At 39.5% G+C, this 14,615-nt stretch overlaps 1 protein-coding gene across 1 annotated transcript in view; it reads right to left on the reverse strand.

Annotated features, from left to right (window-relative positions):
- Window positions 1–9,330: 9,330 nt before the first annotated feature.
- Window positions 9,331–14,615, reverse strand: part of LOC101355297 (interleukin-22) — an 8,918-nt gene continuing 3,633 nt past the window's right edge. Inside the window, exons 4-5 of the mRNA XM_012558401.2 lie at window positions 12,609–12,674; window positions 9,331–9,472 (exon numbers count right to left, since the gene is read on the reverse strand). Of these exons, the coding sequence (XP_012413855.1) occupies window positions 9,395–9,472; window positions 12,609–12,674 (144 nt within the window). The 3' untranslated portion in view covers window positions 9,331–9,394. The remainder of the gene's footprint in view (window positions 9,473–12,608; window positions 12,675–14,615) is intronic.

Genomic DNA, 14,615 nt, shown 5'->3' on the forward strand with positions numbered 1-14,615 from the left:
TGTAGAAAATGCAAACTCGAGCAATTGGCGATCAGGGGAGGAGAACCTGGTATCAGGATAATAAGAGGCAGAGATAACATGAGGGAAAAAGATTAGTCAAGAAATATCATGCCAAACAAACCAATTATACCAAGTTTGCTGAAACACTTACCTGTTTCGATGATTCGTCTTGTGATGTGAATGGTAAAAGTCGCTGCTTTTATAGCCCCCGCGACACTAATTTTTTTTTTGTAAAAAAATGACATCAGCAATAATCTAATTTCCAGTATTGTCTTCTGAGAACTACCTAACCACCACAGGAGCCCACAAAACACCACCTCCTATTCTTCCCACCTTGCAATGTGAGTGTTTCCCTAAAACGTCACTATGAGGGCCCAGAGGGTGATTTCACAGATAAATCCCAGAAATTTTCTAAACCTTACATATGTTTCAAAGAAAGCAATTGCTTTGTCTTAGTAGATTCCAGGTTTAGTATAATAGTCTTTGATCTCCTAGAGTAACTGAGTAAGCATTTTGGTCACGGACTCATTTTCCTCCCAGTTTCTTAGATTTTTATCTCATTAGAGGTGAACAGAGATAAAGGACCCATGTCTATATCCTCTGCTTTTAAAGTAATGACATCTTAAAGGTAATTCCATTTTTTTAAATAATTATATCTCAACTATGTTAGCATGCTTAATCCTAAACAAGGGTTTACATTGTAAAAACAGTGTTGCCTCATCTAATCACTGTTTTCTTCCCATCTGGGGGCTTTTTCTTAAGCAATCATAGCAACTATGGTAGATACATTTTAAAATTTTATTCATTGAATTACAGTCAATATCAATTTAAGTTTAGAAATAGAAATGCTGAACAATCTGATTGCCATTTTTTAATACGCAGATATTTTTAATAAAAGAATATAGTGGATTCAGTTGATATGAGCTTATCTTGAAATTTTGTGGGCTTCTTCTAAACAATACACAAGTTTCAAAATCATATTTCCAAACAATCACATAAATATTTTTATTATGGATATGGATTTCTGAAGAAGAGAATTTGACAATATAAGGGGCAAAATTTGACTTTAAATTATTAAAAATACATTGACTCCTAAATGACACCCATAAACTAGATGGCAAGGGAAGCAAATTTTAGATAAGTCTCCTAGTTCAAAAGAGAAATAGGAAAAAGTTACAACTCCTTAGTGGAGGTGACCCTGAGCACAGAGGCCCACACAGGGCTGGCCAACTTGTTTGTTCCCCTACCCAAGGTCACCTCCTCCTCACTTACAAAACTTAACTCGTTTTCTTTCCACAACTATCTATTCATCATTAGAGGAACTTTTCAGTAAATAAGCAATCTGCTTTGAAAATACAATTCATCTATTTCTCGGGGAAGAAATACGAATTAGGGAAATTTAGTTTAATCAGATTTTTCTCCTCACAACTAGTTAAGATCAGGAGTGTTGAGGAACTGGGAGAAGGCAAGTGAATAACTTTAGAATCTTGAGCATTTTGTGAGATGGCACAAATCCAGGTGAGGTGCCACAGTGATTTGTTAGGATGGCGTGAGGACATAGCATTTGGGAAAGTGGCCTTAGGAGAAAGATGCAAAAGAGAAGGTTAGAGAGAGTAAATAAAAAACAATTTGTTCCAAACATTTGTCTGAGGGCTCACAAGCCTGAATAAAGATGAGAAAACTTTTCCTTACCCAATTTCCTATTACATGAGATATGGCCTTTTTAGCCCAGAACTCTGTACAGTAGCACCTAGAAGAATGTCTGGTGTGCAGAAGGTGATGAATAAATATTCACAGAGCCCTGGCTGTGTCACTGGCCGTCTTGAGATCATGGAGTAATGAGACTAGATGACCTAAGTTCCCAGCAAGTTCTAGACTTCTATGATTTGCAAAATTTAGAAATTGATTTATAGATACATAGACACAGCTATATACACATGCACCTGATTAATGAGCCTGCTGGTAGAAGAATCAAATAGAAATCACAGAGAGGATAAAAAAAGACAGCATTTGTCTCTCCTGTTTAATGACTTAGCATGAATATGCCACGAAATGAAAACAAGAGTAACTATTTTAATGTGGCCATGCTGAAGCTTCATGATTGAGTTTTCATTAAATTTACAGATTAATTTGGGGAGAATTAGTATCTTTATTATGTGAACTTATTCCATCCAAGATCATTGACCATCTCTGTACCACTTAAAATTATCTTTGGCAGTGTTTCAAAACTTTCTCCACTGAGATCTTGTGTATTATATTGAATTCCTAGTTACTTTTTAGGAGAAGTAAGGTGTTAAGTTGTTAATAATCACTTTCACCGAGGTGTGCATGAGTACCAAATTGGTATGACGAGAGTACTGGGATACTCATCTCCTGAAAATATGGAGAGCAAGTGCTTCTTGCCAGGGTCAGAGGAGAGGAGGAAGCAGAGGTACCTGGCAAAGAGCAAAAGCCTGAGACTGAGGTTTCCAGAGATAAACTTTCTTTACTGCACAGTTCTGCTCAAAGCTGACCCTGAAGATAACGAGGACCACTTCCTGCCATGCCCACTTCACCCCCTTCCCTGCTATGCCCTGCCTACAAAGACACGTGTCAACCACAGCCACCTTTCCCTTCTTCCTGAGGGCTATATCTTATGAATCAATACTATACCTTATCTTAAAGGGAAGACTATACCCACGGGAATGTGTCATAATATAAACAAGTGTATCTTCTACTCTAGTAATGCCAAGTACTGAAATCAATTTAAATGAAGAAAACAACATTTATGCAAATTTCTCACTACTCTTGTGCATACAGACAAAATTTGACATTTGCTTCCCAATGCCTGCCATCTACTGTCATTGATTTAAGAGAATATTCCATTCTTGTTCTGTATTATTCTGACTAGTAAGTATAAAGAATCATAACTCCCATTTGCTTATACCACCAGAGATTCAAAGATGTAGTTAATTAACTAATATCAATGAATAATTTATCCCAGTTCTCCAATCAATGTTAGGATTATTGATTTTTTTAAAAGCATTTTGCATAGGTTAAATATTATTTAATATTATTTAAAAACCTAATTTTAAAAATTCATATTCAAAACTCTAGGTATCTTGGTGAAGTTTTACCAGACCTGCTCAACCTCTGATGGGAAAATTGTGAACCAGGTAAACTAGACATTTCTGATATTCTCACAACTCTGTTGAACCTTTGAAAATACAAATGAAGAAACAGTTCCGATTCCGAGGTGATTTGGTTTTAAAACATCACAAAGGTTAATCCTGAGAAAATGCTCCTTTTCTCCTTTGTTGCTGTCCTAATTCAAAGCCTGGGTGTGGCTATAAATTGGGTGAAGCATGACTAATTTGGAATAGTTGGTCAAGATGTCAGTTTGAATCAGTGGCGAGATTGAAATGCATTCTATTTTAAAAGAGATGCAATTTGGTTATGACTTCCAAATTATTGCAACCAAATGAACTAATAATATTTCATTTTGTTTTAAAAAACAAAGTAACTATTTTGTTGCTGTTGGAATATTTTACCAAGAGGGGGTTCTGGGACATGTAGCCAACCTGGCTCTATAGACAGAAGCACCATGCCATCCTTCTGCAGCAAAGACCTGAAAAACTAAGTAAAACAAATACAAACGTCAATCCTGGAACCCTAAGTACCAAATGAAGGCATAAAGAACTCAATCAAGCATAGAATGGAATAAGCAACTGAAAGAGAACAGAGAATGAGGAGAGCTACAGAGTGGAGTCGCATACCAGCTAACATGACCAGATTCGCCATCTTGGGCTACAGCCACCAAAGAACTCAGACAGGGAGATCGGGAAGACAACTTCACGGAGCTCCCAACAGGAGACAGAGCACGCGGTAACCAGGGATACACAGTTTCTCACCTAACACCCTTCTTCCCTGTACTAGGCCTCAACCACTTGCCAACGGGCCAGGGTCTCTAGGCTGGAGAGATACCAGCTCACTACCGCCTGGATTCGCCATCTTGGACCCGAGCCACCAAAGACCATAGGCAGGAAGTAGGGGAAGGCAACTCCACAGAGCTCCCAGCAGGAGACAGAGCACCCAATAACCAGAGATACACGCTTTCCCACCTCCCATCCTTCTTCTCTCTACTCAGCCCCTGTTGCTTGCCAAGGGGCCATGGTTGCTCGCCAGAGAGACACTGGCTCACTGTTGCCAAGCTCCACCCTCCTCCCCCACTAGCTGGCCCCTGCAGTGCCATTTTTTTTGGTTTTTTTGGTTTTTTTGGGTTTCTTTTGGTTTGTATTTTTGATATTGTTTTTTGGCTTTTTTTTTTTTTGGTTGCTGCTTCTCTCTCTCTCCTTCCTTCCTTTCCTTTCCCCCGCCCAGGTAGCCCCATGTGCCATCATCTCCCCTTCCTGACAGGCTGTGATTTTTTTTGGTTTGCTTGCTTTGTTCTTTTTTTGTGTGGTTTGTTTCTTTGTTTGTTTTTTGATATCGTTTTATTGCTTTTTTTGTTGCCTTTCTCTCTCTCCCTTATTTCCGTTCTCCTGTCCAGCTAGCCCTGTGTGCCATCCCCTCCACTTCTTGACTGGCTGTGAGTTTTTTAGTCTGTTTGCTTTGTTCCTTTTTTTAACTTAATTTTTTTTTTCATGTGTGGTTTTTTGTTTGTTTTGTTTATTTGTTTGTGGGGTATTTTTTGGCTTTTTTTTTTTTGGTTGTTGTTGCTTTTCTCTCTCTCCCTTCCTTCCTTTTCTTTCTCCCACCCAGCTAGCAACATGTGGCATCCCCTCTCCTTGTAGATAGGCTGTGATTTTTTAGTTTATTTGCTTTGTTCCTTTTTTTTGGGGGGGGGGTGTTTTTGTTTGTTTGTTGTTTTTTGATACTGTATTTTTGGCTTTTGTTGTTGTTGTTGCTTCTCTTTCTCTCCCTTCCTTCCTTTCCTTTCTCTTGCCCAGCTAGCACCATGTGCCATCCCCTCCCTTTCCTGATGGACTGTGACTTTTTTGGCTTGTTTACTTTTTTTTTTCTTTTCTTTTCCTTCTTTTCTTCTGCTTTTTCTCTCTCTTTCCTTTCCTTCCTCTCCTTCCACCCACTGAGCCCGGTGCACCACCCCCACGCATTCTGGAGGGGCCGTGCTGCACAGCTCAGTTGGAGAGTCATTGCACATGGCCTCCCCAGATCTGTGCCACCATCACTGACAAACTCCCTCAACACCATTTTAATTATTTATTTATTGTTTATTTGTTTTATTTTTCTTATTTTTTTTTTGTTATTGTTTCTTTTTTCTCTCTTCCTTCCTTCCTTTCATTTCTCCCATCCACCCAGCCCTGTGAGCAGCCCCCAACTTCTTGGTGTCAGAGCTGTACCACTCAGCTGGAAAGCCTCTGGCACATTGTCTCCCTGGGTCTGCGTCACCCCCGCAGGCCAGCTCCCTCAGTGCCATATTTTTTTATTTTTTTATCTTTCCCCTTCTCCTTTTCCTTATCCCTCCCACATAGGCCCTGTAGTGCCCCGTCCCTCCCTGTGCCATGAAACCCAGTGAGAGAGACATCAGCTCACTGCCACCCTAATTCCGTCTTGCCTTCAATGTTGCACCTCCAACACCATACTTTTATTGTTGTTGTTATTTATTTATTTATTTTATTTTTTTGTTTGATTGTTGGTTTTTCTCCCTCTTACCTCCTTTTCCTTTCCTTTCTCCCGCCACCTAGCCCTGCACACCACCCATGCTGATTCTCAACAGGCCAAGCCACCCTGTTCAGCTAGAGAGCCACTAGCACATGGCCTTGCAAGGTCTGCCCTACCCCACCCACCCAATCCTATTTTATTTACTTTTTTATTTTTATTTTTTTATTTACATCTTTTACTTCATTTTTTGCCTTTGTTTTTAAATTTTTTTTGCCTTGTTTCTCTCTCTTCTTTCTGTTCTTTAACCCACACACTTAGCTCTGCCCATCACATCCTCTTCTTTCCCTCCTGCCTATCTGCACCACACACCGAGTTCCACACCCCGATCAGTACTGATGGGGTCCTCCAGACCACACCGTGCACTGTCCCCCATCCCTATCCCATCGCACCCAGTTCATGCAGCAAACTACTCATACACTCCCCTCCACCCCTGTGGACCCGCCCTGCTGCACCATAGCTGAGTGACCGGCCTTGCCCACCTGCACAAGGTGGTGAGATGTATCATGCCCACAGGTGAGTAAGCAACAAAATGCACTGAGCCTGCCTGCCCAGACATAATGAAATGAAACAAAAAAGGGGAACAAAATGGTAGATGACCACCCAATATTGGGTGGTCGAAAGCAAATGGAAGAAATGATGATGTAAAGGAGCTTAACAGGATTTCAAAGAGGAGCTCAAGAAGACAAAATAAGAATTACAAAGAAATGTGCAAAGACTGAAGTTAGAAAGCCAAAAGGGAAGAACACACTCATCATTTCTCAAGTGGAAATAACTAAAGAAAAAAATTCAACTCTCAAGTTGCGTAGTGAAGGATTCTATGGGCAAAATACTGAATGACACAGGAAGCATCAAAAGAAGATGGAAGGAATACAGAATCACTTAACCAAAAGGAATTGGTTGATGTTCACCCATTTCAGGAGGAAGCATATGATCAAGAACCAATGGTACTGAAGGAAGAAGTTGAAGCTGCACTGAAGGGAATGGCAAAAAACAAGGCTCCAGGAATTAACAGAATACCAAATAAGATGTTTCAACAAACGGATGCAGCACTGGAAGCATTCACTTGTCTATGCCAAGGAATTTGGAAGACAGCTTCGTGGCCAATTGACTGGAAGGGATCTATATTTGTGGCCATTCCAAAGAAAAGTGATCCAACAGAAAGCAGATATTATCAAACAACATCATTAATATCACACACAAGCAAAATTTTGCTGAAGATAATTCAAAAAAGGTTGCAGCAGTACATTGACAGGGAACTGCCAGAAATTCAAACCAGATTCAGAAGAGGACATGGAACAAGAGATATCATTGCTGATGTCAGATGGATCTTAGCTGAAAATACAGAATACCAGGAAGATGTTTACCTGTGTTTTATTGGCTATGCAAAGGTATTGGACTGTGTGGATACTAACAAATTATGGAAAACATTGCAAAGAATGGGAATTCCAGAACACTTAATTGTGCTCATGAGGAACATGTACATAGACCAAGAGACAATTGTTCAAACAGAACAAGGGGATACTGTGTGGTTTAAAATTAAGAAAGGTGTGGGTCAGGGTTGTATGCTGTCACCATACTTATTCAATCTGTATGCTGAGCATATAATCCAAGAAGCTGGACTATATGAAGAAGATAGTGGCAACAGGATTGGAGGAACACTCATTAACAACTTGTGATATGCACATGACACAACCTTGCTTGTTGAAAGCTAAGAGAACTTGAAGCACTTACTGATGAAGATCAAAGACTACAGCCTTCAGTATAGATTACACTTCAACATAAACAAAACAAAAATTCTCACAACTGAACCAAAGCAATGTCATGATAAATGGAGAAAAGATTGAAATTGTCAAGGATTTCATTTTACTTTGACCCACAGTCAACACCTATGAATGCAGGAGTCAAGAAATCAAAGACATATTAGGTTGGGAAATCTGCTGCAAAAGACCTCTTTCAGGTGTTAAAAACCAAAGATATCACTTTGAGGACTTAGAGCATTCAGCAATTGGGGCTTATATCCAGAGTTATTAACTCCACTTATTCCATGAGTGAACTTGCCTCTTACACGACATGCACTCATCAATGAAATTATCTCACCACCAGATTTGACCTAATCCTTGGCAAACAGAAACTGAACAATCTTAGAAACCCAATGGTGAGTGGTGAGTGGCAACTGGACAAACAACTGGGGAGTGGCCTGTAGAATAAACCCATGGTTTCTGATTGTTTGGAGAAGGAAACACTTTACACAGCTAACCACTGACTCACCATCTTGAAAAGACCTACACAATCTCTTGAAGCCCTATCCCCTAAGGAACCACTCTTCAGTGCCACTCTTTATCTGCCCATGTCTCCTTGGTGGGACAAGTCCAACCTTTGTCTTTAGCTCTGCCGTCTCTTCTCTGTACCACTGTACAAATATTAAAGATTTACAACTTTATCTCTGTCAATGTTTTTCATAATATCATGCTCATCTTCCACCCACAAGACTTCTCATCAGTGCTAGGATCCACTGTTAGAGAAGACTCCTAAAACACAGTCAGAAACCAAACCCAAACCCATTGCCATCCAGTCAATTCCAACTCATAGCGACCCTATAGGACAGAGTAGAACTGCCCCAAAGGGTTTCCAAACAGCAACTGGTGGATTTGAACTGCCGGCCTTTTTTGGTTAGCATCCATAACTCTCAACCACAGCTCCTCATTATCTTATTGCCTGACTTACGGAAACAATGGGGATTGCCTCCACTATTAGGCTAACTAGAACTAAAGCAGTTCATCTACTGCAATAGAGGCTGCACGTATTTCTCCTGAGTTATATCACCCCTTTCTTTTATCTACAAACTGCTAATGATGCAAATGGATTCTTTTTAATTTCTTACCTTTCAATTTCAGAGTTACATGCTGAATCAACTTGATAGACCTATATAGGCAATATAGCAAAAAACCTTGAAATCAGAAAGACCTGGTTCAATAAGAGTCAACTACTTAATGTTAAAAAAAGTGTCTCTGATTCAATTTTCTCATCTTCAAAATGGGGATAGTAGTAATGCCTACCTCATTTGCTTGTACTGAAGAATAAAGTCATTTATATGAGGTACTTGGCCCAGTTAGCAAATGGAAGTGATTAGATGATGATGATAATGATGATAATAATTTTGAAGTGAAAAAAATTACAAAGCCGCAAGATTTAGGAAATCAGAGTGTTTATTAAGGTCAAATAAACATATTTCCATGATTATTGTCATAAATATTAATAATAGCCATAAAATCAAGTAGCAATATCACATATTTCTATAAATAAATTCACATTAATAAAATGGCATAAATGTATACTTACAACAATAAATAAATTAATAAATATAAAGTATTTGTTACATGGAAGTATGAAGTTATTTAACTTTTTTCCCCCTAGAGTAACGGGAAGCAATCCCTTTTGTGGGAATAGATAATTGCCTAAAAAATTAAAATATTTTCCCTATGTAAGACACCTGTTACAATAAAACGTTATCACTAAATCTCTTTATGTTTGAAAGGTCTACTTTCTAGTCAGATAGGCACAAGTGACGTTGTTTTCCTCCTTAAGCTAAGCAGAGGTTCATTTGGAATCCACTCATGATGGTGAAGTTTGACTTTCCATTTTCTTTTAGGTAAAAAAAAAAAAAAAAATGCATCTTATTGTTGTTTCTAACAGGCAAAAAGTGTTGGTCACTCATTTTCCAGTTTTGCTCTGGTCAAACACAGGCATTCCTCAGGGCCATGAACAGCAAACCCAGTTCTCCAATTGCTTTAATCTCTCCACTCTCTCCAAGCTGTGAAATAAGAACACAAAAGTGTTTGAGCATTTTCACCTTTCTTTCCAAAAAGGAACAAATTAGAGTGAAATTGCATGATTCGTTTCATGGAGACACGAATCAAGCTTTAACCTTTTGAAAAAGATATAAAAAGGATATCCTTTTAGCAAGAGTGTAATAGGACTTGCCAAAGACCTTAAAACTGTGGTTGGTGCAACTGAGCGAGCACCAGCAGGCATCCTCTCAACTGTACCTCACACAGATGGAGCTGTTTAAAACCTAAGCAGAGGGTTGGCCACCCTGTTCCTCACTAAAGCAAACATATCAAAGTTGTGCTGGGACTTGGGGATCCCGAATGCCATCCACATGTCTTGCCCTGTGTCATAGTGCCACAACTGTCTATGACCAGTTATTTATAACAACTCAGCTCAAACAGCCTAAATCAAAATCACACATTTACCAACTTTAGCTTTACTTGTGCTCACCTTCTTGACAAAAAAAAAAAAAAAAAAGTTTCACTTTCATGGGAAAAATACCAAATAAGTCCTTTCCAGTTGCTTTAATTAATAGAACATCAGATACAGGTCCTAACACCCAGTCCCTTTCTCCTCCTTTCAAGTAGTATAGAGATGAGTGTGGCTCTCAAACTCAATGGGACAGAGAAACCAAATTCAAACTCAAAGCATCCTCCACTGAAATTCATCTATTACATTTGCTCTGGATTATTTTGTTAAAAATCATAAATCACCATTGTCCCATATACTGTGGTCTCCTTTCTATCCCTCCTTTCTTCCACCACCCCACTTTTCCATGCTTCCTTTGACATAGTGACAAAGGATATTTTTTATATCTCAGACTCCCAAGACTATAAAGAATTTTGAAGCTCACCTTGCCCTGCTCTCATACACTCTACTGCAGCCTGCTCTCCCTTTTGTCTCCAGTGATGGGGAACTAATACCTCCCAAGACTGCCCCCCCCGCCCCCACTTCAGACCAGTTGAGCTTTCTCTGGATAACTTTCTTCTCTTGCATGTGTTTTCTGGGGCTACGGAAAAAAAGCACAATCACTCTTCCACATGGCAAATGTGAGAGTTGATTCTCCGCAAAATGGATTAAAGGTTTTAAAATCTCTCTTTACCCATTGTCATGGATTGAATTGTGTGCCCAGAAAATATCCGTCAACTTGGCTAGGTCATGATTCCCAGTATTGTATGATTGTCTACCATTTTATCCTCAGACGTGATATCCCTGTGTGTTGTAAATTGTATCACTTTAATGTAATAAGATGGATTAGTGGCAATTATATTGATGACATCTACAAGATTAGACAGTATCTTAAGTCGATCTCTTTGAGATATAAAAGAGAGAAGCAAGCAGAGAGACAGGGGAACCTCATACCATCAAGAAAGCAAGGCCAGGAGCAGAGTGCATCCTTTGGAAGGAGTTTCCTGTGCGTAGAAGCTCCTAGTCTGGGGAAGACTGATGACAAGGACTTTCCTCTAGAGCCGACAGAGAGAGAAAGCCTTCTCCTGGAGCTGACCCTCTGACTTTGGACTTCTATCCTACTAGACTGTGAGAAAATAAATTTCTCTTTGTCAAAGCCGTCCATTTATGATATTTCTGTTACAGCAGCACTAGGTAACCAAGACACACATACAGATCACAATCAAATTTTGCTCACTTCACTTTTATATAGACTACAAAATATGCTGACATCAGGGTTATTTTTAAGGAAAAAGTACAAAACGCTTCTTGGCTATGGCGTACTAATATTCAGCCCTCTGCATCTAAGTAATAGTTCTATAACAACAGAATTGTTCTTCATAATGAGAAACTGCAAAGCCTTCCCAAAGGAAGAAACAATTATGTTCATGAAATTATACTTGGGAAGAAATTTTTAAATATATATATCTATATCTCAAGATCAAAAAAAGAGAGAAATGAGGTTAAGTTTGATACTGAAAATTCCATCAACTAGAGCCTGCATAGTTCTGAGAGTTTAATTGCACCTGCTTGCAGGACCATCACTTTCTCACCTACTGGTCATTCCTCAGAGTCCCTGAGTGGTGCAAACAGTTAACACGGTTAAATGAAAGGTTGGAGGTTCATGTCCACCCAGAGGCACCTCTGAAGAAAGGCCTGGAGATCTGCTTCTGAAAAAATCAGCCAATGAATGCCCTATGGAGCACAGTTCTACTCTAACCACACTTAAGTTCGCCATGAATCAGGATCAACTAGAGGACAACTGGTTTAATCATTCCTCTGGATTTTGGGTGAGTCACAACAGGTGGAGTCTTTTGATGTTGAGTCTTATCCCCAGCAAGACCATCCGAGAGTATCATTCAATATGGAAACATATACTGGTCCATGATAGATAGATAGTCAATAGAGATTTGTTAAGGGAAGCGGGAAGGAAACCAGAAACAAGGAGGAGGAGAGAGAAAGAAAAAATGATTTCCAATTCAGATTTCCTTTTCACTCAAATAAAGCAATCTTTGCTAATGTTTTCACTCTATTTAAAACTCTGAAAAAAAAATCAAGGTTTTTTTCCAATTGTTGCTTATAAACAGAAACTGATAGGTGTTGGGCTTTTTTAGGATAATTAAATGTAAGTATCAATCATTCCAGAAATTTTCCCTATGTGGCAGTCTAGTTCTTTTGTTATTGCTATTCTAAGTTTATTTTTCCAAATTTTAAATCATCGAAATAACATCTCTAAAAATCACTTCAAAATAAATTTTTCCAAGGCACTTTTCTAGTTTTTAACAAGTTTTTCTCACATTACATGAGTCAATAGGTAACTGAAATTCCCCTAAGAATTAATAATACTACAGCTAAATATGTCTTGCTGCTGGGAAAAAGTGCTGGTCTAGAATTCAGGAGAACTGTGTTCTAGCCCTGGCTCTGTCACTGGCCATTGGAGATCATGGGGTAATGAGACTAGATGACCTAAGTTCCCAGCAACTGCTAGAATTCTATGATTTCGAAATTTAGAATTTGATTTATAGATATATAGACATATATATACCTATGCACTTAAATGATCACTCTGATGGTAGAAGAATAAAACAGAAATCACAGAGTAAAAAAAGGAAAGAAAGACAACATTTGTCTCTCCTATTTAACAACTTAGCATTAATAGTTATCAGTAGTACCTTTTTCACTGTGTCCTTCAGCTTTTGCACATTTCTCTGGATATGCTGGTCATCACCCTGAATGTGCTACAAAATGAAAACAAGAGGAACTATTTTAATGCGGTTATGCTGAAGCTTAATGAAACTCAGCCTCTCTATATGGGGCATGTTACAATTCACCTGGGATGAAAGCTTCTAGTAATTTTACCCACAGTGACCTAGATTCCACCAATGACCTAGATTTCCTGGGCTCTTGAATTCCCTTGGACACCAAAATCCAGTCACTTCCCTTACATGGGACCTCTCTTCAACTTTAGGAAACCCTACTGAGGTTTCAGTTTGTGGAAAAAGTTGAGCAGTTTATACAAATTCCCTCAGGAATAAAACCCAGATTGTACCGCATCAAAAACATGCCTTCAGAACAAGAAAAGTGCATAAACGTCAGGAGTGAACAGTAGCCCCTCTATGATAAATACTAGGTGCCCATTCCACTCAAAACTTTTCTCAGAGTGTTACGTGTTCAGAGGCATCAAGTTCACACACCTCTCTGACTCTGTCACGTCCCATGACATCAAAGGGGCCACAGTCTCTGCACACCCATCCTGAACATTAAACCTTCCCACTCTCCTCTTTTTCACTTTCTGTTTCCCATGCCCCTCCCCCAAGAACTTTAACTCAGTTTCTCCATTTCCTCAGCTAGGCTTTTTGCCTTAAAGCTCTAACACATTCTTCATCACACATAACCTAAGTTGTTGTTCTCTAGGAACAAGTGAAGCTTCCATGTACTCGTTTTTTTGCACCCTGTTCACCACCATAAACTCAAAATGTGACTCAAAGTAAAAACAAACACTCTCTTATTCCAAATGACTTTTGACAATAGTGTTGCTGAGGCACCTCTTACTGCCAATATCCTGGGAGTAGAGGGGACAGAAGAGGAGGGGAAGAGTGTGGGTTAAGGTGAAGAAAGGGGCTTTAAATGGAAGAAGGAGAGAAGTAAGGAAAGCAGCTAGGAATGGGTGGACTTGGGCTGAGAGGAGAACTTACGCATTGGCTTAGCTTGTTGCTGAGTCTGTCCAGGAAGGGCACCACCTCCTGCATATAGGGCTGGAATCTATCGGACTGGGGAAGCAGCACTTCTTCAAGAGTGAAGTTCAGCACCTGTTTCATCAGATAGCAGCGCTCACTCATCTGCAGAGCAAAAGTTAAACAGCAGGGATCACTCACAAAAGGCAGAAGTCCAGAAGACCCAAACCATCATCACCACCCTTCAAATAACCACAGCTGGCACCCTGACTAGGCTTACATGGACTCCGTGGAACAGTTTCTCCCCAGTGAGACGAACATCAGTGTTGTTATCTGCCAAACTGGCCTGGAAAAGAAGAAAAGACTAAGTACCTGGACACTGAAGAGATAGAAGTCTGTAAGTAGAGATATACCCCAGCCCCTCTGCCCAGAGCAATCCCATGAAGACCAAAGAAAGAATTCAGATGTGTGCATGAGTTTAATAGAATGTACCAAGGTGTGAAGCAAAAAAGAAATCATTAGGTGGGCTACCAAATAGCTCCTCTTTGAGTAAAACTCAATGTTCCGTATCCTAAAGACCAAAATAAAATGTCCTTTGGTATAATTAGCTCTCCAAAGAGTCTACGACAAAAAAAACCTGTTGCTGTTGCTTGATTCAGACTAATAGCTATCCTTTAGGACAGAGTAGAACTGCCACATAGTGTTTCTAAAGAGTGGCTGGTGGATTCAAAATGCCAACCTTTTGGTTAGCAGCCTACCTCTTAACCACTGCACCACCAGGGCTCAAAAAGTCTGTAAAAGGACATAGAATACTATTTCTGGTCTACCAGTGGGTATAAGTGTTGGGTATTTGAAGACCTTAGAAATCCTCTGAAGAAAATTGTATGAACTATTTAGGTTCCAAGTAAACAAAATGAGAAAGAGAGATTGAGACAAGTACCTCCTTAGCCAGCATGAAGGTGCGGTTGGTGATATAGGGCTGCTGGAAGTTCGCCTTGTCGAGCC

This window comes from Trichechus manatus, unplaced genomic scaffold (genome assembly GCF_000243295.1).
Source record: "Trichechus manatus latirostris isolate Lorelei unplaced genomic scaffold, TriManLat1.0 scaffold00164, whole genome shotgun sequence".
Lineage (NCBI taxonomy): Eukaryota > Metazoa > Chordata > Mammalia > Sirenia > Trichechidae > Trichechus > Trichechus manatus.